This window comes from Anoplopoma fimbria, chromosome 14 (assembly GCF_027596085.1).
Source record: "Anoplopoma fimbria isolate UVic2021 breed Golden Eagle Sablefish chromosome 14, Afim_UVic_2022, whole genome shotgun sequence".
Lineage (NCBI taxonomy): Eukaryota > Metazoa > Chordata > Actinopteri > Perciformes > Anoplopomatidae > Anoplopoma > Anoplopoma fimbria.
The window spans coordinates 9713856-9741172 of NC_072462.1; the positions used below are offsets into that span (position 1 = coordinate 9713856).

General features: G+C 42.3%; 2 protein-coding genes across 3 annotated transcripts in view; both read left to right on the forward strand.

The window, feature by feature from the left end:
• Positions 1 to 558: 558 nt before the first annotated feature.
• Positions 559 to 11264, forward strand: hmgcs1 (3-hydroxy-3-methylglutaryl-CoA synthase 1 (soluble)). Its single transcript, XM_054612292.1, has 10 exons — positions 559 to 676; positions 1869 to 2326; positions 2521 to 2646; positions 3023 to 3187; positions 4470 to 4638; positions 6199 to 6369; positions 7068 to 7174; positions 7302 to 7427; positions 8486 to 8643; positions 8978 to 11264. Exons 2-10 carry the CDS (start codon positions 1879 to 1881, stop codon positions 9053 to 9055), a joined length of 1548 nt encoding a protein of 515 aa, XP_054468267.1. The 5' UTR covers positions 559 to 676; positions 1869 to 1878; the 3' UTR covers positions 9056 to 11264.
• A 3320-nt stretch (positions 11265 to 14584) lies between these two features.
• The window catches only part of tln1 (talin 1), a 70452-nt gene continuing 57719 nt past the window's right edge, over positions 14585 to 27317 (forward strand). The window contains exon 1 of one of the 2 annotated variants that reach the window (XM_054613179.1): positions 14585 to 14743. The gene's annotated coding sequence lies outside the window, so the exon portion shown is untranslated. Of the gene's footprint in view, positions 14744 to 14770; positions 14939 to 27317 lie in introns of those variants that run through there. The other variant, XM_054613180.1, reaches the window with a different exon arrangement.

Here is a 27317-nt window from a genome sequence, read left to right on the forward strand (position 1 = left end):
TCTGTTGCAAGGGCAGCAGCTAGGGTCCTGGTTTACTTCCTGACAGTGAGCCTACTGCGTTAACAAACATTTCAACAGGAATTAAATAGAGGCCCATTGAGAATGTTTATGCTGTCAAGTTTGAAAAGAAGTATACACTGGTTTAGAACGAGGGACCCCAGTTATCCATGAAATATAATTGTATAGTTTTAAGGTCATTTCATTATTTAATTACATGGGCACTAATGGCCTGCACCGAAATTTGAGTCTATGGCGTACCCGCTGACTGTATGGATGGATCGTGGATGACTGTTGCCATGGCCACACTGCTCTGTTTTTCAAGCGCAGCCCACTGCTGGGTCTACCGCGCCAGGAATTACTTTGGCAGTTTGATTGGCTCCTGCTCTCTCACCAGACATCGTACAGCTCACGCCATTGGTCTGCAGATACGGCTCTGGCGCGTGGTTGCGACTCCTAATCTCTGATTGGCCAGCGATGTGCGGGACTTGGTAGCGCCGCATGTTTTCTGTGGGCTGTGATTGGACGGAAGGCCAGGTGCCGTAGTGCAGGGCGTACGCTGCTCTGTCATCGTCATATATAAATACACTTCTGCCGGACTGTCAAAGATTGGTGGACTGGACACAAATTACGACGGGGTAACGTCAGCGACTCTTACTGAAGTTAACTTCACACTCAGGTGAGAAGATCCATGTAACGTTACGGTCTGCAACTTTAGTCGTTTTTACCTCAACATATTAAAACGTGTTACGTTGGTCTGTTAAGTCTTGACAGGCGATGCTAGTAAACAGAAGCTTGTTATCTCGCGTGTCAGTGAGGAATGTTAATTAAATCAGAGTTGTTGCGTCGAGGTTTCTCTACTCGAATAGTTTCATATCTAACACAGTTGGTTTATAATATTACAAGACGCAGCTAGCGTTAAATCAAGCTGCTGTGTGGAAATGTCAGTCCCATCAGAAAGGAAGCGGGTCCGTCACCTATTTGGTCCGGGTTGTAATATAACTGACTGTATTATCGCCCTGCAGAAATAAATGTATTAAAAAGAAAAAAACATTGTCACATACACTTTTAGGTCGACCCTTCAACGTGACAGAGTCTAACGTGTTAACTTTACAGATTTCGGAATTAACGCTAAATTCTAGAAAATCCCATTGCCCTTTCACCCAGTTTTACTCTCCTCTATCCTTCGCATCTGGTCTTGTCTCCCAAACACAAGCGTCATGTAGCAGTGTAGTTACGTAGCATACGCAATGTACGCTGCAGGGCTAGCTAGCTGGCAAACTTTGGACATAACAGATATGCCACATTTAGCTTTAGTCCCGAAAAGGCATTGTCTTGTGCCTTTTACAGCTAACAATAGCAACTTTCTCTGGGGTTTAAAGTCTTCTGTTACCCTTAGCTCGTGGCGTGTGCAACGCGACCGCCGTTAGTTTGGTTAGTCTTTAAACGTCAAGTAACGTTAAAGCAGAATAGTGTCTTAACCACCACGATACGTGTCACACTACTAGTGAAACGACCGTAGCTAACATGCTAGGTGTTGGTCGGTGTTTTCTGTAACCTTGCCAGATAGCTCACCTTACATTAGCTATGGAAACGCAATATCTCTTAGATAACAGCGGATGCAGTGTCACAACCACAATGTCTAATGTTGTTGACAGTGAAGTTGTAAAACTGTGACTTAGTTTTCTGTTAACTCGTCCAAAGGGCGAAAAAGTTTGTGTGCTGAACAAAGAACAAACAAAGACCGGTTCCCACTTGCACTGCTTGGCTTCAACACTGTAGAAATATCCAAAGTTGTAGTACTCCAACACTAACAACACACAACATATTTATCCAATTCATATAATGCTGAACCTGAAACCTCTTCTCAGCCTATTCAGGATGCCAGGATCTGCCGCAATCAGTTGCTTGGGACCATGGCCCAAAGACGTGGGTATCATTGCATTGGAACTGTACTTCCCGTCCCAGTATGTGGACCAGGCCGAGCTGGAGCAGTTAGACGGTGTAACTGCTGGTAAATACACTGTGGGCTTGGGCCAAGCTCGCATGGGCTTCTGCTCCGATCGTGAGGACATCAACTCTTTGTGCCTGACGGTGGTGCAGAGGTTGATGGAGAGGAACGGTCTTTCCTATGACAGTGTGGGTCGACTGGAGGTCGGCACAGAGACCATCATTGACAAGTCCAAGTCTGTCAAGACCGTCATCATGCAGCTGTTTGAGGACTCCGGCAATACAGATGTGGAGGGCATTGACACCACAAACGCCTGCTACGGGGGTACGGCTGCACTCTTCAATGCTGTCAACTGGGTGGAGTCCAGCTCATGGGATGGTGAGTGAACAAAGTTTATTTATCCCATTGACAATTAATTGTATTGTCCAATATCCAAAGCGTAGGAGTTTTCATTCAGTTTCATCATTGGGAAGTGTTGCATATTGATTACTGCTAAATCCTGATTGATGATTGATGTGTGGATATACATACATGCATAAACATTTCCTTCTCCTCATGTTTCCTTTCTGCAGGGCGTTATGCTTTGGTTGTGGCGGGGGACATTGCTGTCTACGCAACAGGAAGTGCCCGGCCTACGGGAGGTGCTGGTGCAGTGGCCATGTTGGTCGGCCCTAATGCTCCTCTGGCCTTTGAACGAGGTCAGCGAAGTGATAACTGTTTGCTATGCACAATTTATCAGGCAGCACTCTTCAATGACTGACATATTGATAAGAGCCCACTGTTATTTAGCTGATTCCATCATCCAAATGCTGATTAAGTCACTCAACTGTTGTACCGAGTTTTAATTTAATCTTCTCTCCTGTTAAGCACAGAGATCAATGTTGTCAGACACTTGTTAGCAACATGTGTATAAGAGCAAGGCTCTGTGTCGTCCGATATGTCTGCCTTATATATGATTTTATCTATCTCAGTTATTCTCTGAAAGTTTATAAACAGCAAAAAACTGTAATTACACACACTGAGCTATACATACAGAAGGTGTTTAGCCAACTGTTCCTGATGTCTTTGGTGCAGGTCTGCGAGGAACCCACATGCAGCACGCATATGACTTCTACAAGCCAGACCTGATGTCTGAGTATCCTGTGGTGGACGGAAAGCTGTCGATAGAGTGTTACCTGAGTGCCTTGGACCGCTGCTACTCTGTGTATCGCAACAAGATCCACGCACAGTGGCAAAGAGGTGGGTTAAAACTGTTGTCTATGATCAATATAGGCCGATCCTCCATTTCAAAGTGCTCCACGTAGACAACACTACAAGCCCAAGAGGTGCAGAGGTATCAGAGATCACCATACAGTTTTGGGACTCAGAAACCGGACAGGAAAGATGTGAGCATTTTCTCACTAAAACTTAATTTCCTCTTTCATGGTGCGACTCGTTTTCACTCGCCTCTCTTGGAAGCATTCCGTGTTTGTTTGTTTTTCCAGTAGAAGAAGTTGTGGGTAGTGCTTAGTACCTGGTACTGTTTTTGGTAATGCCTCAGTTGAGGTTACAAGGGAGCTGAGCAGATACTAGAAGGTGGAGTAAAAACACTGCAGACCACGGATTGGTCAGAGAGAATCATCATGGGACATTCATTTTTCAATAGCCAATGCAATATAAATGGTGGCGCGTTGCGTTGAGGATGAAGTGACTGCATTTAACATGCCGTCGCTATGGCGATTACCTGAGAGTCCTGCCTACATCAAGGGGTACTATCTGTAGTGGAAAACAAAATCTAAAAAAGCACCTTGTACAAAAAGCGAGCTGAGCCGAGCTGAAGCGTACCATGTAGTGGAAATTCAGCGAGAGTGACTCATTCAAACTTATTACTGCTCCATGTTCTAGAGCGTTTATCTGAAGACGGAACACCCCATAATACTGCTGCTACATAACACGAGCAGAGGTAATAATCACAGTATCGGTGTGATGCTTCATCTTTACCTGTTTGTAGTACCTTCGGTTGGAAAGGTGCTGTGGCTCTCATGCAGGTGGAGGGACTGGTCGGATAAGAGCCTGATTAGTTAAGAGGGTTTAGGACATTACCTGTGCTAAAGAGTTTACCTTAGTTCAGTGACCATAAAGTAGTTTAATGAGATGAGCCTTTAACCTGATGTGTCAACAATGAGCAGTATCTAAGAACATTTACGGTCTTTATGAACATTTCCAGCTTGTCTCTCTAGGCTTGATTATAATGGGCTGTGTTTCCATGGCGGCACAGAGCCTTCTCACATCAGATCTTTGACAGGTGTGTTCCTGACCTTAAACTTAGCTTTGTCACTGTGGTATTTTGTACGTATGCATGGTGCAGAGGAGGGAGGAGAGGTGCAACACGATGAGGTGTATGCAGATAAAGCACAGCGAGGTGAAGTGTATTTTGATTGTGTCAATGAAATGGAACCCAGTGTGTTATGAATTCATGAGGCCGTGCAAAACAAGTAAAAGGCTCATATGATATAATCCTTGTTCTTCTTCTTTTTCTCAGAGGGTTCAGAGGAGCGCTTCAGCCTGGAGGACTTTGGCCATCTAATATTCCATTCTCCATACTGTAAGCTGGTGCAAAAGTCTCTGGCCAGACTGATGCTGAACGACTTTCTAAATCACCCCAGCCCCAACACTGAGACGGGACCCTTCACAGGCCTCGATGCCTTCAGGTACAGTCTGAATAAAACAACTTGACAGCAGACAGGGGTTTGTTCCTTTTTTAAGAAGGAAAAAGAAAAACGGGCCTCTTGACTAAAGTCCTATTTAAAGGATCACTACCACATTTTGTTGACAAGAGTAGACTTGTTGCTGGCTTAATATGCAAGTTCCTCTCTGTGTGTACAGTAAAGGCCTAGTTAAAGTTAGGTGTATAGTAACAAGCCCTTCAGCATTGATGTGGTCTCTCAGTATCTGATAGTTATTATTCCATGATGGTAAATCAGTCTGCCTCGGCCACTTCAAACCTGCTCCAGGCCCGCTCTGGCTGAAAGCTAAAGTGAACACAGACATTAAACTGGAGTATAGCTAAGCTTGCTTTATGACTTGGCGAAAAACATGTCTTACTTCTTTTATGGAGCTAGGACGTTACATGTAGGTAATGAAAATAACGTGGGATTCAAAGGTGCACAATACCAGATCGGGAGCATTCCGATTGCCTCTTAACGGCTCTCAACATGGCGATGCCGGGGGTGGAAGCCCTTAGCTAATGTCCCTAACAGTGTTTACCTGAGTGGAAGTGAAGGGTGGGCGCTACGCCTCTGTAACCACGCTGTCGGTGGGGATGGCGTTTTCAGCTGTGACCGTTGCGTAGATAATAGCTGTTAGATTTCATATTTTTGCTCTGAGTGTTGTATATTGATCTTTTTAAAACTGCATGACTTGGATATCCAGAGTCCTCCAGCATCACCACACAACAACGCTAATGTCTTTCACCAGTTCACCTGGAAGTCTTTCTCTCTTGCCCCAGTTTTTTTTAGGTAGAACAGGTGAAGCTCAAGTTAAGATTCACCTGATGTTCAAGAGGTCCCCCGAGATGAGCGCTAACGTTAGCTCAAGTCAGCTATCAAAGCTAGAGTTGCCATGTCCTCGATACGAGTTAATGCCAGAGGCTTTCACCAGTCAAGCAAGCTGCCACTTGGCTTTTGAAGTGCGTCTATTCATGCAGTTGCAGTACAGCACATCTTATATACTTAATATAACCATATATATATATATACCTCTAACCATTTTCTACATCAAGTCATCAGCTCAAACATGTCCGGCACAGAACGTATTGGTCACATGGGTTCAGTGGTTGTTTGACTTCACTTAGAAACTTAATTGTCCTGTTAACTTCTCCACGTTCCTCCATCTCTTCTTACACCACCTCCATCCAGGCTCTTCACTTGGTGCTCACTCACTTTATAAGATATAATATACTGTAGTATTTGTTAATATTAATACACATTTTGCTCTGGATGTTGAAAGTATTTCCCAATGACTTCACTTACCAAATTAATTTAGTCTTTACACATTTTCGCTTCATCCTCCATGTGCAACATTTTGAAAGTTCCTCGCACCTCAGCATTATGACCTCAAATCGTGGAATTGTCTGTAGAACCGCAGTATTGCACTCAACAAAGAAGGTTTCATAATTAACCAGGTGGCAAAAGCACAACCTAGTTATTCTACGACAAAACCAGGATACACTTTGGTGATGCTGATGAATAGTGTGTGTGTTTGAATGGTAGAGATGTACAACCAGAAGAGACCTACTTTGACCGGGATGTGGAGAAGGCCTTTATGAAGGCCAGTGCAGATCTGTTTGAGAAGAAGACCAAGCCCTCCCTGCTGATCTCCAACCAGAACGGGAACATGTACACCCCCTCGGTCTACGGCTGCCTGGCATCACTCTTTGCACAGTAAGTCTCAGTGACTGACTTCAGTGACCTCATTCATTCATTCATCTACTGTATTTAATCACAAAATGTGCTTACATCAGATTAAAATAACTGAAAACCACAGCACTGGAAACAAAGCATTTCTAGATACGGACAAGTAAAAACTAAGAATGAGCAGAACAACACAGAGTGTCTGCTGAAGAACAGACTAACCCTGCTGTAGACTCTCTGCTTCAGTAGACATTGAATCATGATATAGACTGGTCCTGAAACCAGGTCCCTAGCACCTAACACAACCAGATCTGTTGGCCGAGTCCCTCCTGTTTTCAGGCGGGGCAGCGTTGGTCTGAGAGGAGGCAGAGCCTAACAGGACTCATCCTCAGAGCAACAAAGGTCATTGGAGAGCTGTGGCATATCTATTTATCTAATACTACCAAATCCAAAAAGAATATTTAGACACATCCTGCAGTTAATAGTAGGGTGAGATGACTGGTGAGATCTTCAAACAAAATGTTACATTTTATATGCAGTTTACTGCGTGTCAGAAATGGGAAATCTCAATAGTTCAGGGACGTCACTGTAAAGTTCCTTATTTTTGCAACTTTCTGGCTGCAAAAGACAACGCTCATAGATTCTGCTGTGGCTCATTGAAATGGTTGAAACAAATTGAGTCTAGGTGTTTATATGTAAAGAGAATCTTTGTTTTCTCTGTGTTCCAGACACGCATCTTCACAGTTGGCAGGACAGAGGATTGGCGTTTTCTCTTACGGTTCAGGATTTGCTGCTACTCTGTATTCTCTCAGAGTCACACAGGACCACACACCCGGTGAGTCCGCCACGGCTCAGTTCACCTGTGTGTTGTGGATGAAAGTAGAACCTGAAGTCATTATTAAACTGTAGAAACTAACGAAAGGTGTGTTCTTCCGTGTGATGCCTTGGACTGTTTGTTTCAGGATCTGGTCTGGAGAAACTTGTGTCCAGCCTGAGCGACCTGAAGGTCCGACTGGACTCGAGACAGAAGGTTTCGCCAGCTGTCTTCTCCGAGAACATGAAGCTGAGAGAAGAGACGCACCACCTCGGTATGACCCTGCTGCTCACGTATGATTCTGAACGACTCTTCCAGCTGCTTGTTTACAGTGACTGTCACAAGTCTGGCAGCAAGTAAAGCTCTTAGACAGTCCCTAAAACAATGGCTGCTCAATCTTTCTGGGTGCTGGTTATTTATATCAACACCTTGAAAATTTCTTTGGGGATCATCTCAACTATTGAACTGATAATAAATAAAATACCAGCTTTCAGGATGTGCTGCATTAGGGGTGGGGATCTCTAGGCATACTGTTAACTGGTTCTGAACCGGTCTCAGCTTAGTCCTGATCCTCTATATGACCTCCATCAGTAAACAAGACCATCAGAGTGAAGATGGTCTGTTTCTATTTAGTTATTCTTAAAGCTCATCCTTGGTGCCACCTGGTCAAATTCTGGTAAAATAAGATGAAATCATGCAGGTTCACCAGAAACCCCTTCATCCCAGACTCCAGCATGACTCCAGCAGAGACCAGTCTGCCAGGTCTGGCTTCACCCCAGCCTCCCTCCTGCAGTCGGAGCTCCAGAGGGAGGAGGAGAGCTCAGCTCCCTGCAGCAGCCGCATCTCCTCCTCCTCCAGGATCAGAGCTCCTCCTTTCTGCTCCTCCTTTTCCCCAATGTGAGCCAACACCGAGACCCACGCTGTACTGCTGGGCCCGCTGGAGGGAAAGGAGGCCCAGTAGAACAAGAACTCCTCAAACCGGAGCTCTGACTACAGGTCGAAGACAGCAGGGATGCCAGATCTGGTTCTGTCCATGTTGGACTGAGAGGCTGTCAGCCCCTACTGCAATAAAATGGGACTCTGGAGCTCCACAGGGACTGCCAAAATCATCAAAAAGCGAAAGTTCCTCATAGTAACTTTAATATCGCCGACTGACCAAAAATAATCCAATTTAAAATACTGAAATCATCCCCAATTTGAAGAAAGCTGATTGTGATGTTAAGAAAGAAAATTTAGAGACACAAGCGTGTCCAACACCATGGAGGCACAACACAAAATATTACACTCCTCAATCATGGTGACCATATTCTTTTTTTCAATCTGTCCTCACAGCCAGCTACGTCCCTCGAGGCCCAGTGGAGGATCTGTTCCCGGGGACGTGGTACCTGACACGGATAGATGACAAGCACCGTAGGGAATATGCCCGACGACCTCTGGACCATGACCTGGCAGCAGAGCCAGAACTTGTCCGCTCCAGCACGGGCACCGAGGTACATGAGGACTAAACATTCTATCTAATGTAAATCAAAGTAACCGGGATCTGGGAACACAGTGACATCACTATCAAAGCTTAAAAAGACTTAGTTTCATTCATCACATACATGAAATTTGACCTCTGTAGAAGTGACTGCTAATCATTAGGAAATGAAAAGAGTCTTTCTGTGAAAGACGAGGAGTTAAGAGCAACAGACTGGTGAATGTGACGTGACTGTGGTCTTACTGATGTGATTAGTGCTCCTTCATAACAGAGCAGCAGATCGGATACAGATTTGACCCGAAAACTATTTAGTGCTTTGTTAACCAGCAGTTGTTTTCCTCCTCCAGCACATCCCCAGTCCAGCCAAGAAGATGCCTCGCATCCCCGCAGCCACCGCCGGCCCCGAGGCTGCCGTCAGCCACTGAGCACCCGGCTTACCTCTGAGAGGTATCAAGGAAACTCTAGTCTATTTTGATCACAATTATCACTTGTTTTAGCAATCTTTTATTTCGATGTTAACATTTGTACATATTTTCCTTTTGCATTTGTGCAAAATGGACCGTTTACATTTGGGAGACGCACAGGCGGATGTTTGCATAGATTATGCCGATGTCGAGTTAAACGAGCAGGCATCCCACTGGCAGCTGGCAGCCAGTGACAGGAAGAGGAAATGGACATAATTAATGTGGTTGCAGGCCTCCCGCTGATTAGCAGATCAAAGGGAAGTGTTCCTTAACTGTGTTACTGCATTGAAAAAATGCTGACGCCGCAGCAACCCGGCCTGAAACGGAGCTCGTACCCCACTTTACTCTTTGTGTTCAATACCTCAGTTTTCTATGAAAAGATGCGGTCAGTTTTTAGCAGGTTCATCATGTCACCCTGTGACCACACATCAGAATATTGGTACTCAAGACTCACCCAGAGACTTTCACAGGGTGGAGTCTCTTTTCCACCGTTTTTGAAGGTTGTAGCTAAGCTCAGGGGAAGGAAACATTGATCCAAACAGAAGATGTTAACCGTCCCACACTTGGTGAGAATCCTCAAAAATGTTCCACTGCAGCTGTATTGGATGACACCAGTCATTTATTGCCATAAAAAGCCTCAACTCACTGAATGTGTAGCTGCTGCTGATCTACGTCAGGTTCACTCAACCTTCCAAAGCCATCTGCTGTGATTCTTTTCAAAATCTCTAAAGAGACAGCTTGAGGAGATGCACGGCAACATTTGTCATGATAAACTTTGTAACTATTAATAATTCAATCAAATTAACAAATGGTTGATCATCCATGAATGAGGGATTAATCATTTGCATCTTTTATGAAGCAGAAATGCCCAACATTCTGTGATTGCAGTGTCTCTTTTTTTTGGACATCAAAACGTTGTCATTCGGTGATGGACTGCATTAGTCACGCTGCAGCATGTCGGTCAGATCTTCTTGTTTAAGGGTAACGCACAAAAGAGTGAGTCCAACATCAATGGGTTTAGACTTTTCTAAAACATTACACCTGTCATCCTTAAAAATGCAATCTGCAAAATGTGATTTTAGTTGTGATAGTACAAAATGTTCTTAGATTTAAAAAAAAAAAAAAAAAAAAGATTTTATGAAACTCCCCACCCTTTCCAAACTCTCCACCCTTTCCAGTCCTTCAATGAGAAGAGAGCTACATATCATAGCAATGTTAAAACTTAACCCTTGTGCATCACTAGGGATGTTTTGTGCTTTTTAATTTTTTGACAATTCTGTTTTGTGTAGATTAAAAAGGGGTTAGTTTTTAGTTTAGTTTTTTTTATAGACACCTAAACCCTTAATGACAAAAAAGTCCCCATAGAATCTCAATTAAACCACAATGTTTGATCCCACGGCTATCACAGCATAAAATCATGGATTGTATCATATCAAGATTAAAATCTAGAGCCCTGGCTTCAGCATTGTACTTTCTTCCCTTTTCCACCAGATTGAACTATTTGTCATGTCTCTATGGAGTAAAACATGCTATTCTGCTGGTGTCCACTAGGGTCATCACAGCTCTATATTGGAGCACTGCAGTGATTGATGAAGTGCTTCAAAATCTATATTGTTGCTAATCTTTGACATATTCCAGACCGTGAAAAAAAAAAATCACTTGGTATCGAGGAAAAATAATTCGATATTTGTGTTACTTTTCTTAAAAAATCACCAGTGTAATTATGTAAACAAGCTGGAATTTAAAATTCTGTAAAAGAGTACATATGTGGTAGTAATGAGTTTGCAATTGGTCTAAAGATTGAAGTCGAATGAACAACAATATTAATATATCATTTGATGGCAGTTTTTTTTTTTTTTTTTTTTTTACATGGACATTCTGGTCCTCGTAATGACTGGTGGTTGGGTTTACACTGCAAACACAGTGTAATACAACAGCCCTGCCATAGATCCTTACTCCATCCAGGTTCCAATCAGTCCTTCCTGCTGTCGTGGGACACGGCAGATGTTTTAAATATTTTGTTCCCCCCTTTTTATATAAATGAGGGCAGACTGATTGTTCAACACCTCTTCTATAATGCAGAATGACCATGATGCTGATTCTTCACCTCTGTTTCAAAATAAATGGAATGTAGACTGAAAAAAGTGTAAATAAATATGACCTGTGTCCTATTAAACGTTGAGTCTGTGTAATTCATTCCTTTATGAACTGACAGGTGCTGAGCAAGGCACCTCAGGTTCCTAACTTGACCTACAAATATATAATGCGTCTGGGCTCCAGATTTACAGACGGCACACACATTTCAGAGGAGATCGTGGATAGTTGAGGGAACATCCCCAGCAAATACACACAGCAGCGCTGGCTCTGCCTCATTAAAAGCTTGAGAGCAGCAGCAGTCTGATGACATATTGACAGTAAGATATTATAGATAGCATCTTCAAGGATATGCACTATATCAGACAGTTATCCAAGAGTTATATGTGTTGTGAAACCACATTGTGATGCAGTGATGGGTAGATATGAATATGTGACTAGGAGAGACACCAGTCAAACTGTCACAGTGTCATATAAACAGCTGCTGTGAATATGAACTGCAGCTGAAGTGAAACATATGAATCCAAGCTAAAGCTTTACTGTCAGAGGTCAGGAGTGGTAATAGTAGCTGACGAAGTGTCTTGATGTCTATCTGACCAGAGCTGTTCATCAGTTATGTTCAGATCTGATCCCCATCTCATTCAAGATTTGTGCAAACCTGGCTTTGGGCCCTTATTCAGCAATAAGGAATGTTTTGGAAGGTATACATGTCAGGTAAAGTCATAAGGTCATTCCAGGGCCTAGGTTTGCTCTGAGAAAAGAGCTTAATCAAGTTGTGTTTTGGGTAATGGGTCCGTTTTAATTCATATATTTACCACCCCCTGGGCATTTGCAATTTCATATAAATTGTCTGACATGTTTTTGAGGGTTTTTGTAAGGTGTCTTAAACTGTCTTAAAGCTGCATTCTCTCTACTGTCCATCAGGGTGCAACTCCTCTGGTTGTATAGAAGTCTATGAGAAAATGACTCTACTTCTCTCTTGATTTATTCCCTCAGGAAACATTGTAAACATGAGTTTATGGTCTCAATCTCTAGTTTCAAGTCTTAGGGCGCAGTTCATCTCGAACGAACCTATTGTATCAGAACCGTATACAACTTCTCTACATCACTCCTCCACAGTCCAAATATGGTCACTTCTTCTCATTGATGTGGCGACTGCCGTTATCCAAGATGGAGACCACCAAATCGCCTAACTTTAGGCTTCAAAACGACAGTCCACAAACCAATGCGTGAAGTCTCGATCAATATGTCCACTTCTTATATACAGTCTATGCCCGCAACACACGTCAATCTCCCCTTGTTACATGCATACTGTGTTTTTAAAAAAACTTCCGTCTTCACAGGAAAAACTCAGTAAGGTTTATGCAACAAAACTACTTAGATAGGTTTAGGAAAATATTGTGTCGTTAGGGTTAAAATAATCATAGAAGTAAATGGTAACGGTAAATAGACTGTAGCACTTTTCTAGTCTTCTGACCACTCAAAGCACTTCAAGTCATCATTCACCCATGCATACACTGATGACAGGGGCTACCATGCAAGGTGGCACCTGTCCATCAGGACTCTAACTAAGCATTCGCACACATTCATACACCACTGGCACAGCCTGCAGGAGCAATTTTGGGTTAAGGACACGTCGACATGTACTAGCGGAGCTGGGGATCAAACTGCTGATCGGAGGTTGACCCTGCACTACCACTGAGCAACAGTTTCCTTTACTAAAGTACACAAGTTCTCGCTACACATGAGGAGAGAACTGCGGTCTCCTGTGTGAAAGAATGTGTTTGTCGAAACCAACCACCCTAACCCTTAAATGAGCTTGTTGTGATCAAAACTCATTAGAGGAAAGATTTCACTTTTATCCAAGTTCACCTTGTACCCTGAAGTAACAGCAGAAGCAATGAGCTGGATCAATACTTTAGATAGGGAGTTACCAGCGTCTTTCTTGGGGCACTCACAGTCACATCGAGGGATCCTTGAGTTACCTCAGCGCCTCTGAATCTAGGGCAACTCCGGAGAAGGAGGGCGTCCAGACCCTCTGCATGAGTTTGGTTCAAGACCGAGTGCTATGCGTGGAGGTGAGCCAAACTTCATCTAGTTGGTACAGCTCCATCTCCTGCACCAGTCTGTGATGCACGCCTCTGTCTCCACCTTCGCCTGCCGCCTGGCTTACAATGCACCCAACCCCCAATGCCTGTCCTTATAGATGTTGCCACGTGGGACAGCGTTTGTGGATGCGGAATCCATCTCATTGGGCCCTCAGATCCAAACCGAACCCATAGAACCCCCCCAAACCTCCCCTACCTACTTTGGTGGGGCGACAGACAGAGCATCTTACAGGCATCTAGGGAGAAGCAGATGCTGCTCTGGGCCAGTGTTTCTTCGTCAGACAGGATTTGGTGATGGAGGTTCAATACAATGTGCTGCCGTAAAGGTTATTATTGACAAAATTAAGACCACCAGCCAGTGATTTGGAATACGAAGTTTGTCATCACAATCAAGTGAGGAAATTCAAACAGGAATCACCGGAGGCGTCCTTAATGGATTTGAAAGATAATTTTCCAGATATTTTTTTTGGGCCACTTGTTTCTCTCCCTCCAATGGATGACTTCATTTTCTTTGATTTTCTTTTGTTCCACCTCTTTGTTGTGAACCCGAGGTTTTCAAATCCTCTGTCAGGTGGTCTTTGTTGTATTTCATAGATGTGAGTCAGTAAATCCATATAATTTTGGGCAACACAACTAGATCCATCCATCATTGTTCCCCTTATCTGAGGCCGGGTCCCTCTACCCAGCGATGCTTTCAGGATCTTACTGGGGAACCCCGAGGTGTTCCCAAGCCAAATCCCACAACTGGAAAGGTTGCTGTGCGTGGAATGAATTAGATTGTTGTATCCGATACCAATCTTCTGGCTGATGTCCAATTACAATGCGGCTGCATCCTAATTGAATAATCTGATGATACACCATGCTGAAAATACTTTTCTCTTGAAATTAAACCATTTTAATATTGAATACTATCATATTCCATCACCAACAAAAATGCTGTTGCTGCTGTTAACTGTCCCCTCGCATTTAGGCCTATTTATAGTATCTTGGTCCTTTCCTTCTGCTCTTCTTCTTGACTCTTCTTTGAATGTTCGTTGGCCCAATCCCTTCACGCTCACTGAGTCACAGATTTTGAGGCGCGCTCCTGTAAAGTCTGTGAGGGTTTGGGGGGGGCACTGGGAATGGGCCCCAGTCTCATTGTTGGGTTTTCGCCATAGGTGGGTCGTTAATGACCGAGCCCGCCGCCTGCCATGGAGCAGCAGTACACCGAACCGTCCACGGAAGAGCGACACCGCCCCACTGTAGAGCGACGCGGCCCACCAGGGTGGAGTTTAAGCAGCGGCGCTGCTGAGAGCGGATAGGGAGGGGAACTGAGAAGAAGTCGCTATCTGACTTTTCCCCCTTTGCTAAAAAACCTCGCTCTCTAGCGGAATAATCCAAACACCTCAAACTATTCTGGTTCTCAAATTCCGAGGGGCTGCCGGCGGGAGAGGATTCACGCGCTCAGGTCAGGCTGAATGTTTTTTTTTTTTTTTTTTTACTTTGAAAAGTTTTCACTATTCTGACAAGAAGTCCTTGACGTCAGCAGAGACTCGACGTGGGAGCGAGAAACTCCCGAAAAGTAATTTACGCAGTTTAGGCCGCATTCCAAACTACCGTGTACGTGAAGCTAGTTAATGAACATATAGGAAACGAAGTGCTGGTAAGTAACAAACGCCACACAGACAGACAGCCAGCGAAATATGCCCCCCCCCCCCCCTCCCATCCTCACACACACACACACACACACACACACACACACACACACACACACACACACCTACACACACCTCAACGTCCTGTGGGCCATTGAGGAACATGCAGTGATGTGTTCAAGTTCCCAAAGAGTTAGTCAGAGCGTCTGGCTTTCTGAGGAGGTGACGGGTCGAGCGTTGAGAAAATGTCGCTGCTCTGTCAAAGTTCCGTATTTTGTCTCAAGACCAGCTCTACAGTTCGGCTCAGTGCTGACCTCCGCTTCATAACCTTCCTCGTGACGTGTTCAGACCCGGTCCAGAACTCTATGGTCCAGACCAGCTCACATGTGACCTTGTATCGTTTCTTTTAGTTCAGGGCGTGTTTCTCAGCTAGCAGACCAGCGAGAAAGCAAATGTAGCCTCCGGGTGTGAATTCTTCCACCACTGTGATGTGGCGTGCGACAGAACGGAGGGATCTGCATAGAGACGTGTTTACTCTGAGCCATACACTTCTGTCAGTGGTGGACTAGAAGGCCTGTGTGTGTGTGTGTGTGTGTGTGTGTGTGTGTGTGTGTGTGTGTGTGAGAGAGATCCTGGAATGGAGGATTCTGTGAGGCCTAATAACAGTGTGTACGTGCTACATGTTGGCACATGATAGGACTGCCTCCACTGCAGAGGACAATTTCAACACTGTCCAAAAACCTATAGTGTAGCTTCATGCTCTTTTTTTATTTTTTTTATTCTAAATGGCATAGCACTCTGCATGTCTACTACCAGAACAGGTCACCCATTAAACTGTGATAGTATAGTTACAGGGTGACATATGGAGATAAGTCTAAAAACAGTGCTTTATCAGAAGCCTGAGCGGTTTCAAAGGTTTAGGGGCGAGAAGACCCGGGTCTGTCAGAGCACGGTCTCAAGTCAAGGCTCACTTTCTTTAGTTTCTCACATCGTAGTTAAAGTCATCGTTATCCCAAACGACGTCTCTGTGATGATAAAGTAGTTATATGCAGTAATTGAGTTATTACCTGAGGCCAGCACGCATGTGATAATATGGGGATTTGGCTCTAAGTGTTGTTTGAACAGATCGGACCTGATGGATGAAGAAAGTCTGTGGACTCTTTCTCTACTCTCAGATGAAAAATGTATTTTAAGACAAACTGACACTACAAAAAAGGTGTTGATTTGTATTTGAAGTGTTTTAGTGTTGAAATAATGAGCTGAACAACCAAAAAAGAAATGTTGTGTAAAAAAACAAAGTGAGGTATCCTCTGGTTCTGGCCTTCTAATGTGAGCATTGTCTGCTTTTCTACATTTGATATCAAATTGAAAATGTTTGTGTTGTCCAACTCTTTCTGTGACTTTCTGAAAAGTGACTTCACACTGTGATTTGACAGCTGTATGGACTTGAGAGAGGAAAAAGAACCAGGGTGTGAACGCCTCTGAGGCTTTCATTTTGTTGTTCTTAACGAACAGGCCTCAACCAACCCTGTGCTGTTTTAGGGATGTGTGTTGTCACCATTGAGGGGAAAAAAAGGAATTTAATCTCACAACAGAAGTCACGTACCATGTGCTGGAACTATATTAACTATATTAATCTGGTCAGGTGACAATGATCAGCTGCACAGTTTTTGTTCACTGTAATTGATCGGAGCTGCAGGCCACAGTATTGAGTCTTAAGGTTGGCAAAAGTGTTGCAGTCTGTCACAGTCAAGAGGTCCAAAAGATCTCCATACAGGCAGAGGAGAGGCAGACACACCATTATGAATTGAATTTGATAATCGACCAATATATTGATGATAAAATAATAATCAAACTTTATTTAAATAGTACCTTTTTAATACAGGGGTTTAGATAAAACTGCCCTACAATACATGGTCTGTGTTAAGTTGAAGTAAGTTCCCAGTTCCTTTCCCACACATACTGCTCTCATATTGTAAGTTGTGAAATTGTTGTTGTAAATTGCGTATGACTACAAAAAGAAAGTTGATAAGCTGATTTTGTGACTGCTGCCAGCAGATTCTTTGCAGATTCTGCTTTAGCCAATAAATGTTACAGAGCAAATCAACACTGACAGGGTGAGTACGTTCACTCAAAGGCACTCTGTTGAAAGGAAACTTGCTGTTTCACAGGGAACCTTTAGATCAGAGCCTGGTCAAACAATCGGGCAGCTGATGTTATCGGCAGTCATCGGCTTATCACAGATATTTGTGCCTCTGCGTTTGTTTGTCCCAGCCAATGAAGAACAAGCAATGTCTGTAGACAGTAGAAATCTGATATGTGCCAGGCTCTACTTTATATGGGTAGGGATTGGGATTGCCGTTAAATATATACAAAAGTACTTTGTGGCTGTTTGTGTTGTGATGCTCTGCTCACATGAATTAAAAAAAAAAGAATCCTCCAATATTTTTCCTTCAGTGCAATGCACAATGGTATATAGTGCCTGGTTAGCTGTCAATGGTTGTACACCACATTTCACCATGTATATTGGGATACTTTGAGCCCACTATATAGGCTATAGTAATTCTCACTACACATTCGGACAGCACTAGAAATGGCAAACTCATACAGTCATCAAATAGTGACTCAGCACCAGTGTTCGTGACTTTCTCGCTAGATTTAGTGACCTTTCAGCCCCCTTAGCCACATTATTTCTTAGAAAGCAGCTAGCAAAAAATGTATTGACTTTCTCAGACCATCAGGGACAAGCAAGACATTTATTCAAACATTATATTTTCATTTATTACCCCTGCATGCCGCTCAGAGGAATTGCAGTGAGCGGCTATTCTGCCGGGGGAAATAGATACAGATTCATAAATAGTTTTGTATGAACATACATGAGCGGTGCAATGGATCATAAAACTATGAACGTATCTCAGATTCGAGTCAGAGATGGGATCAGCACAAAAGTAAAAGGGAGCAGATATAACTTTTTAGAGATCCCTGAGCAAACCTTTTTGATGCCAATACCAGTTGCAGGTCATTGATGATTCAGATTGTTTTTGTTGATTTGTCTGGTTATAGCAGCTGGTCCACAAGAATCCACCACCATCCCAAAAATGATTTCAACTGCTCTTAATTCCGAGTAAACCAATTCTAAATATTCTCCTTTTACTGTGTTAAAATAATCTATATTGGTTATTAGCATAATAAACACAATTCAGATTATTACATTTGTCATTGGTAGTTTAAATGATTGCGTAGAGCTAGTGTCATAATTCATCTCTATTTAAGTTGCTGTGAAAACATCTGCTTCAAACAACTGTATTTATTCCATTTTCCAAGATAACCTTCGAACACATTATGATAATGTTATAATTGACCTTTGCCCAATACTCATTTTCACTGAACAGAGCCTGAACGCATGGAACCTCTCCGTACTTTAGCTGTTAGCAGTGGTGTTAGCCTTACTGACCTTCCTCCTGTCAATGTTAACAGATTGGTTGTTCAGTGTAACATTATCAGAGATCAGCAAACAGAAAGCATTGAAGCCGATCTCCTGATCGCATATTTTTACTGAATATGACGATCAGCAATAATACTTTATTTCTGTATAACTGTGTTATTTATTTGTGGTTCACATGCGTGAGGATCAACAAGGGTCTGTTACACCACTATTTAGTAAGCTTCAGTGACTGCTGATCCACCAACCCCACACATATTCAGCCTGTAGCGTAGACGCTCTGTTGCATTGGTGTCATGGCCCACTCTCACACCAGTTAAGGAAACCTGCTTCTCATTCCAGTGTGCTGCAGAGAGACTATGGTGTTTTCACTCAGCCATATTTGGTCAAGACAACATGTGCAGCCACTCCAGCACACGAAATGATTTGTTGTAGACTCGAGCCAATTCACAAGCCTGCGTGCTTTCTGAGGAGTTGAGTCAGACCCCTGAAGGCTCTCCAGCCTCCAGAGATAAAAGCAGCTCAACCTTGATCATATCAGATGAAGCAGTGAGGCTGCTTGGGGAAAATAGATACATTTTAGAAAAGTCAATGGTTTTGATCTTTGACCTTATTATTTTATTCCCTGTGACAGACTTAAGGAGGCCCGGCCAATTTCCAAGCTAAAGTTGTGAGATGATATGTGCACTTCTTCATGAACCTTCAGGTCCACGTGAATCCTGCTGATTCCTTTAGAGTCGGCACCACTGACATGTTGAAGAGCTTTCTGGCTTATGACAGACACATAGAAAATAAAAATGCACGTCCCTTTCCAAACACACGTGAATTGTTTTAAGGTAAGCAGTGGGCTTTCCTCTGACGCTGAGACAGCAGCTGCTTGTCTGCTCACGTGCAAGGTGTGGCTCTGTATCCTGGACCTCCACTGGCCCTTCTGTCAAAGATGGAGGAAACCCACTCCGTGCTAGGAATGAAACACTGTACATGGCTGGTGGTATCAAATCATCACAAAAATCAGAGAAATACACTGTGGTTCAGGAGGAAACACCAGGGACAGACTTTACTGGTAGACACGATATACAATCCGGACCTGGGGCCCCAACTAAAAGGGCCCCAAACAGCTTTAGAATTATTATGATGTTTAGATATGACTAATATGGGACTATGTTACTATTCTAACTCATTGTTCCCTGAAATAACTTACAAAAGGCTCCAAAGCCCTTTAAAAATATTCAACTGTGCTGTACTGTGCAGGGCTTGACATCAGCGCTTGCCCACTTGTCTCGGGCAAGTACACTCTGTATTCAGGCAAGTGTAAGGGTTCCTGCAGTTAAAAAAAAAGAAAAAAAGGTAAATAGTTAATGTGTAATGTTTTTCTAGTCCCACGACCACTCAAAGCTCTTTTACACTACATGTCATAATTCAATTCACCCATTCACACCCATTCATACACTGTTGGCTGGACTCTGTTCACAGAGCCCTGAAGCTCCGCCCCCAGCGTTGCACAGAGCGCTGTGTGTTTGTTTCTTCAAAGTTTATTTGTATTAAATGTGTCACGTGTCTAAATTGCATCCAAATTTGACACAGCACTTCCTTTGGTGATGAGGAGGTTCTGCATGTAGTTAGATAGTTAGTCACAGCAGGTGCTCATGTCTGCTTTGTTCTATGACGTATGTTTTCTATACAACCAAAATATGAGCATTTTCTGCTTTTTGTCACTGCTTTATGTACTGTACGTTACCATGCAGGTCCACTCACTGTGGATTCTCTGTCCAATCAGGGTCCGTCAGACTATATTCAACTTCCTGTGAGAGAGCAAATTGTTGTCCTTCTCCAACATCAGTCAGACAGAAGGCAGTAAAGGAAAGAGCTCCTAGTATCCGGTCTCTGGTCATCAAACTAAATATAAGTTCTGTGAGTCTGTGTGAGGAGTTTGAACAGTGTAGACATTTCCACTTGACACAGCATTGTAACTAAATAAATGTCCGTGTCTCTATAGCAGCGGTCAAATGAATGTAAATAAATACAGGAAATGGCATATAGTGTGTATTGTTTTTGGTCGACTTCCTGGGAGTTGAAAACAGTCTCAAAGTGGAGATGCGATGTTATCTTCCCTTTGCCACAGAATTACTCCGTCCTCACATTCCTGTATTCCGTTGGGATCGGCTGCATTTAGTTCTTGTGCTGGCTGCCAGTGACATGCTGTACGGCTGAATAAAGCCTCTCTTCTCTTTCTCTGTCTCTGTGCTCTCGTGCTGGTATTCTAGAGGAATGCACGCTTGAATTCCTCTGCAGGGCTGGAGGCAGCAGAGCAGCTATACGGTCTTGTGCTCATGTTGCCCTGCTAAATATATACCAGTACCTAGTTTAAACGATGATGAAAGACCTGGGGCCAGATGCACAAAACCTGTGCGTACTTTCACGACTTAAAGTGCACAAAGACAGAAAAAAAATGCATTCTTTTCAGGTCTACCAAGTGGCACATGCGCCTGATTCTGTTTGTAAATCTTGATCGTTGTGGATGCACGAGCCTCGTTCCCGCTCTCACAGGGAGCCTTAAATGGATGGAGAAACCAGAACCCACTCCATCACTCAGTAGACCTGTGAATGAGACGGACAGCGAAGAAGAAGTGTAATTCAGAGCTGCAGCTATCAATGACTTCAGTAATCGAGCATTCTACCAATAATTCAAGCCATTACTTTTGTAATTGGTGCTTCATTAAGGAGTAATATAAAATGTACCAAGGGAGAATAAAATTGGTTTGCTATTTAAAAAAATCCACATTTCTATAGCTTAAATTGCTGATTGATGTTATTTGTCAAACATGCTCTAAACTTTAAAAAAATCTTGTATCAAGTATCACAGACCAGGGTCACAGATCGGATCACAGATTAGATCAGCACAAAAGATGATCCATATTGGCAGATACCGATCCCTTTGTTGTTTGATTATAGCAGTTGCTCTGTCTTCATACTATTTACTTTTTGCAACCGTCCCAAAAATAAATTCAACGCTCTGAAGTCATAAAACCATCAAAAATACTAAATGTAATATCTTTACGTTGTTATAGTAAATTTACTATAAATGTAAATTTATTTGTTTTATCATAAAAACACACAATTCAAATGATAAGGGAATAAAAGGTTGTAATTTTATGGATTAAAACAAATCTTGTCATTAGTTTTAATGATCTATGTGTTAGGAAGTTAAACAGCTCATAATTCATCTCTAATATCTTTTATATTAATGTGAAACATCTCCTTCAAACTACTGGATTTATTCACATCATGATAACGTGATAATTTAACTTCACCCAATACTCATTTTCACTGAACAGAGCCTGAACGCATCATAATGTAACTGAACAGAACCTTTGTCCGTTAGCCGTTAGCGGTGCAGCTAACGTTACTAACTCTCCTGTTGATTTAAACACTGATTTGTTGTTAACAATGTAACATTATCAGAGATCAGCAATTAAAAAAGCATAAATGATGTCCTGATCTCATATTTTACTGAATATTGGAGGATTAAGATCGTCAGTTAAACTTTATTTCACACTGTGATGGTTAACGATAAAATGTGTAATAATCCAATTAATTACACCCCTATTTAAATTATAAACAAACACTTCTTATCGCTCTGTGGTATATGAAATATATTGTAGAGGACTGTTGGCAGACACACCTCCCTCCGCCACTTTGTTATATGAGGAGGAGGTAGAAATGAATAGAGTAGAGCACAACCCTGCTCCTCTGAAAATCAGCGTGAAGCCAACTGAAATCCAAACACACCTCTGTCCCATGATATCGCTCAGCCACCTACTATGAGCTCAGGGCTGGGTCAGATGAAGAAAATCAAATATCAAGATATTGCGACAGTATTGTAGGGTTGACTATCGGTGCTGTCAACAAGGTTTTGGATAAATAATCATCATTAAAGTTGAAATAATGCTCAGAAAATGAAATGATACAACTTTACTGTTATGAAGCATTTTAACTGTAAAAAAGACAACAGTTATGCCATATCACGATATCTAAGAGAAAATATGGTCTCGTATCACGATATCGATACTTTATTGATATTTTGTCCAGGCCTATATGAGCTAATGGTCTTGTAAGGTTTTATATGACTTGAGGGCTATTGGGCTCGTATCACATTTGACTGAATAAATGTAGTTTTTCGCCTCCGAGTTCCAGATGAGTCATCATTAAGACTATCACATTTGACAGGAGGAGAGTGGAGAGGGATTCAGATATTAAAATAGTAAAACATTAGAAACTACTTTTACCCTGCCCCCCTTTTGCAAAAAAAATACATTAGGGGTTTTAACAGACTCAAGATCAGCTTCCTTTCTGTGAACGTGTCATACTGGGAGTTACATAAGCAGCTAGACTGACAAGAGTATAATTCACCGTCAGCAGGGTAAACACAGCTGCATCCAATATGATGAACAGATCATTCAGTGTTACTGAGCACTGTAACAAGGTTTACTGTCACTACTTTTCCATTGTCCCCTGTCCCAACAGAAGTGCTGCAGTGGATCATAAAACTCCCGGGTAGGATCGTATCACGGATCAGATTAAAACAAATCTAGTCATTAGTAGTTTTAATGATGTATTATAATCTGTTTAGAGCTAGTGTAAACACACATCATTTATCTCGTATATCTGTTTACGAACACATCATGACACGTTATAATTTACCTTCACCCAATACTCAATTTCACTGAACAGAGCCTGAACGCATCATAATGTAACGGAACAGAACCTTTGTCCGTTAGCGGCGCTGCTAACGTTACTAACTCTCCTCCTGTTGGTTTGAACACAGATTGGAGATCAGAGACTAGAAAAGCATAAATGATGTCCTGATCTCATATTTTACTGAATATTGGAGGATAACGATTCTCATTAAAACTTTAATTCAAACTGTGATGGTTAACGTTAAACTGTGTAATTAATCGGTAACGGATCACACGTCGACAACGATCCGTTTCATCACTACCCAGCAGTGCATACCAAAGGACCGAAAATGTTCAACAAAAAATCGGACATCACCGAAAGCGGAGAACTATCCTAATCCAGGTTGATGTACTGGTGTGGATCCTGGTGCAGGGTGTGACCATGAGTCGGTCTTGTACTGCAGCAGTGCATGCAGCAGGGCTGGTGGGGCCACCATTACACAGGATGTGTGACAGTAGAGCTGTATGCACTTTGCTGCACCGTGACCTCGTGGTCAACTGTTCTTCACCACATCTCGCTTTACTTCTGCTAAATTGCCTTACTGCCAACCCTGCTATACTCTCAGTGAAAGGAGAAGTGAGGATTTCTTCTAGCTTTGTGTCGGGCTGTTACCAAAGAGAGTTGGACGCTCTGAAGCTTCATTTATAATGTTGACACTATGAATGTCTATTCATTGTGTATTTCTGCTCAGTTTACATAAAAAAAATCAGGCTACACATATATTAGTATTACACTATTTGTGGAACTCTATTTCTGCGTAGGATTGTTTCTGACTCGTGTGATCCAATCCTTTCCAATGACTAATATAGGCAGCGCCTGTATTAACAAGGCGGTCTAGCAGCAATCTTACATCACCATAAATTACATTTATATAACCACAATAACACGATTTTTTTTATTTATCCCATGTTACTACTCTGTAGCAGTACAATTAACGTCGACGTTTTCTGCACTGAAGTTGCATAAACAACCAGTAACACTGATAACGTGCCGTAACAGAAATAGAAACCTTAACTCCAGTTCCTCTTGTTCTTCTGATACTTCTTCTTTCTCTATATTGTGGGCATGTCTGCATTTGGAGTATGACTCAGATGAGACAGAAAATGAAGTGGGTTCTTGTGCAGCATCACACAAGACACGCTGTCATGAGCACCGGCGATGGACGTGAAAAAACTCCATGTGGCCCTGACAGAGCTGCTGCAGCAGTTGAACACTGACGGATGGATCCCCTAACTTTGTCTCTGAAAACCTAGAAGTCAAACCCATTCATACATCTAACGTCCATCATGGCTGAAATAATGGGGATGCTAATCTCTGGTACTACAAAAAATACTAACCAAACTTTTCCACATTTGAAAACCTCATTTTGCAGTTTGCACACTGAATGAACAATGGACACATTGCAAAAAGACCACAAAAGAGTCTTCCCCCCCGTGGATTGATACATTGATACACTTGATAAAATGGAAGCGCATCTGTTTTGTGAGACAGGTGTGTCACAGACGTAAAAAAGAGAATGCCAACAGCTTGGTTCGGGTTGTTTGGCCAACACATGAGTGTACTGTCCAATAAGCTCCAGGCATCGGTGGATGTACTGGATCACATGCTCTACTTATCAGCAGGGGAGAGAGTGGCTGTGGAAATAGAATGTGTTGTTCTGGCATATTAAGATAAGAGGTTATTGTAATATTCCTCTGCGCTTTACAACTGAGCGAGGACATGAGGACATGAGATAGAGTATCTGGATGCTGACAGGACAGGACAACAGTTGACCGCTGTCACTCTACAGTGTTAGTCTGGACCAGACAGACAGGAAGTGAAGTGGGCTAAGAAAGGCCTAGCACTGATGATGTAGCTGCTAGGTCACCTCTATGGAATGCACCATTATTCACCTGCCTGTGTTTGTTCAGTCATTCTGTGTTCAAAAGGAATAATCAGTTATTTGGTAGGGCAGTGCAAAAATATCAATATAGCTTACAATTGCAATATTGTGTATCGATATGTCCACAACATATTTTAAACAAATTTAAAATGTCCTTTAAATTGCCTCGAATCCCCTTGTGTGTCAGAAAACCTCCTCCTCTAATCCTGAAACGCTAGATGCCGCTGCCTATTTCCAAAATAAGAAAAGAAAACATTTTAGTAAATACGTGTTCAGTGACACAATGATAATAAAATATGCACTTTATCTTCACATAACCTTTTATGGCAAGTGCATTTCAGCTCAGTGTGTTCTCTGCTGAGTTACTATGTGCACTACAAATACCTTTTGAAGTAGTTTGATGCAATTTGTCTGCTGAGTTCTCAATATGTTATGTACTCATTAGACTATCCAGGTGGTACACAGTAAGTTGCATTTTCAGCTCTATTTTTACATGTTCATAAAAAAAGTATTGCAGTATGTATATATGAGATGCTTGCCAAAACACAGCCCTATTGTTTGGTCACATTAAGGAAAGCATGTGTCCAGTACTTGGATGCTCACGTCATCCAAACGAGAGAATTTCTCCTTGTTGAAACTGTAACTCATGTGACCTCAGTATGCACAAAGTGTTAACCACGATGAAGCTGAAAGCCTCATGCACACGTGTGAATTTTGACTCATGCAGTATATCGTTGTCAGAAACATTCACATATCAGCATCAGCCTCAGAAGTGCAGAATTGGTCAACCTCTAGTAACAGTGTGTGTCAAAACCATATTGTTATTATTGCTGCTATGCTAACATAGTAAAAAAAACAAAAGTAATGTCAACTCCAAGAAATTAGGCATATTTTGAAGTATACTCAATTTATTTGTTTGTTTAATCAGACTTCTATGGTTAACTCACTACTGTTATACAGCTGATAATATTTTGTTCTATTTATTTATGCAGCCTTTAAAACCAGGAAAAGATTTATGCCATATTACAACATGTGACACATGTGCTGTATACTTCAGTGCACTCTTCCTCATTGCTCAGTAATTACTGTTGTGTCTCAGCACTTCCTCTCTCAGTCAGGGTGGGACGGGAAGCATTCTCAGCACATTTTCTCTCTCTCCGCCTTCAGACGAATCAAACTGGAGGAGTGGAAGGGTGAAGTGGTTTAGGCTTTTTGGTCCTAAATGTTTTTTAATAATAAACAGACAGACCTGAATGAGATTTGGACGAGCCCTTCTTATCTCTCCTTAAGCCAAACTAACTGTCCTTCCATTCACTGCAGACAGGATACTCTGCTCCCAGCTGAGTCATAGCTTCAGACAGCTGAAATGCCCTTTTATGGCATCGACAGGCTTTTTAACACAGGAAATGACATCAGTTCATCGAAAGGGGATCTCACAAGAACCCTGTCAAAGCAGAGTGAAGGAAGGTCTGAGTTTATTGTTAGGTGGGTGAACACTGTGCTGTGCAGCAGCGTGCTGAACGACAGCAGTGAGCTGCTCGTGTTGCAGCCAGAGGCCTGAGGTGCATTCATACATGTTGCAGCAGATAAATCCAGAGTCAGCATGTCACATATTTGTGAGAAGTGACATCATGTAACTTGGACTCGTAACAGAGCTTCTGAACCGAAGTGTTTTTTGCAAATGGCAATTGGACAAGTTTGGAGAATTTTTTCCATTTTTTTGACGATGAGCGACCTTTTTTTCTAAACTTGAATTTCTTAACAGGTGATGATAAAGGACAACTCAAGCTTCAGTGCAAAGGCATGTTCACTTATTCATTAACAACAGAAAAAGACTCAATAAAGTTAAGAAGTGTATTTAAGTCTTGGACTATTCTTTAAGGTAATAATGGAGATTTTTGCATTTAATTTCAAGATCTAAGTTGTCCTGTTGCACTTTGATAGGAAGCATTAGGCCTGTCCCCATAACTACCATATGGACTTATTGTACATTACATGGACATGTCCCGGGTCCTTTACGTTGAGGACTTCCTGGGTTCAGGCCCAGTGAGAGAGGAGTGTTGTTGTTACTTCACCGCTGAGAAACTGGACTGACACTATATGTAAAGTTTGTGTGAACTGTGAGCAATGTTTTTATTGTTTTGGTTTTGGTTGGTTGATTTATTTATTTAGGATATCTATCATATTTTTTCACATGCCAATGTATGCATATTATTTAGAATTAAAAGTGCATTGCTCTTAGAAAGGGTGTATTTGCATTACTATGCTTTTATATTGTCATTATATGAGTGGCATAAAATGACAATGTTGTTTAATTGCAATTATT

What these genes read in the sequence shown, in the direction of transcription:
- hmgcs1 (XM_054612292.1), top strand. Translation starts at nt 1,879, where the DNA reads ATGCCAGGATCTGCCGCAATCAGTTGCTTGGGACCATGGCCCAAAGAC. An exon ending in CTGGCATCACTCTTTGCACA is followed by an intron (nt 6,370 to 7,067) that starts GTAAGTCTCAGT and finishes TCTGTGTTCCAG; the next exon opens with ACACGCATCTTCACAGTTGG. An exon ending in GCTCCAGCACGGGCACCGAG is followed by an intron (nt 8,644 to 8,977) that starts GTACATGAGGAC and finishes TTCCTCCTCCAG; the next exon opens with CACATCCCCAGTCCAGCCAA.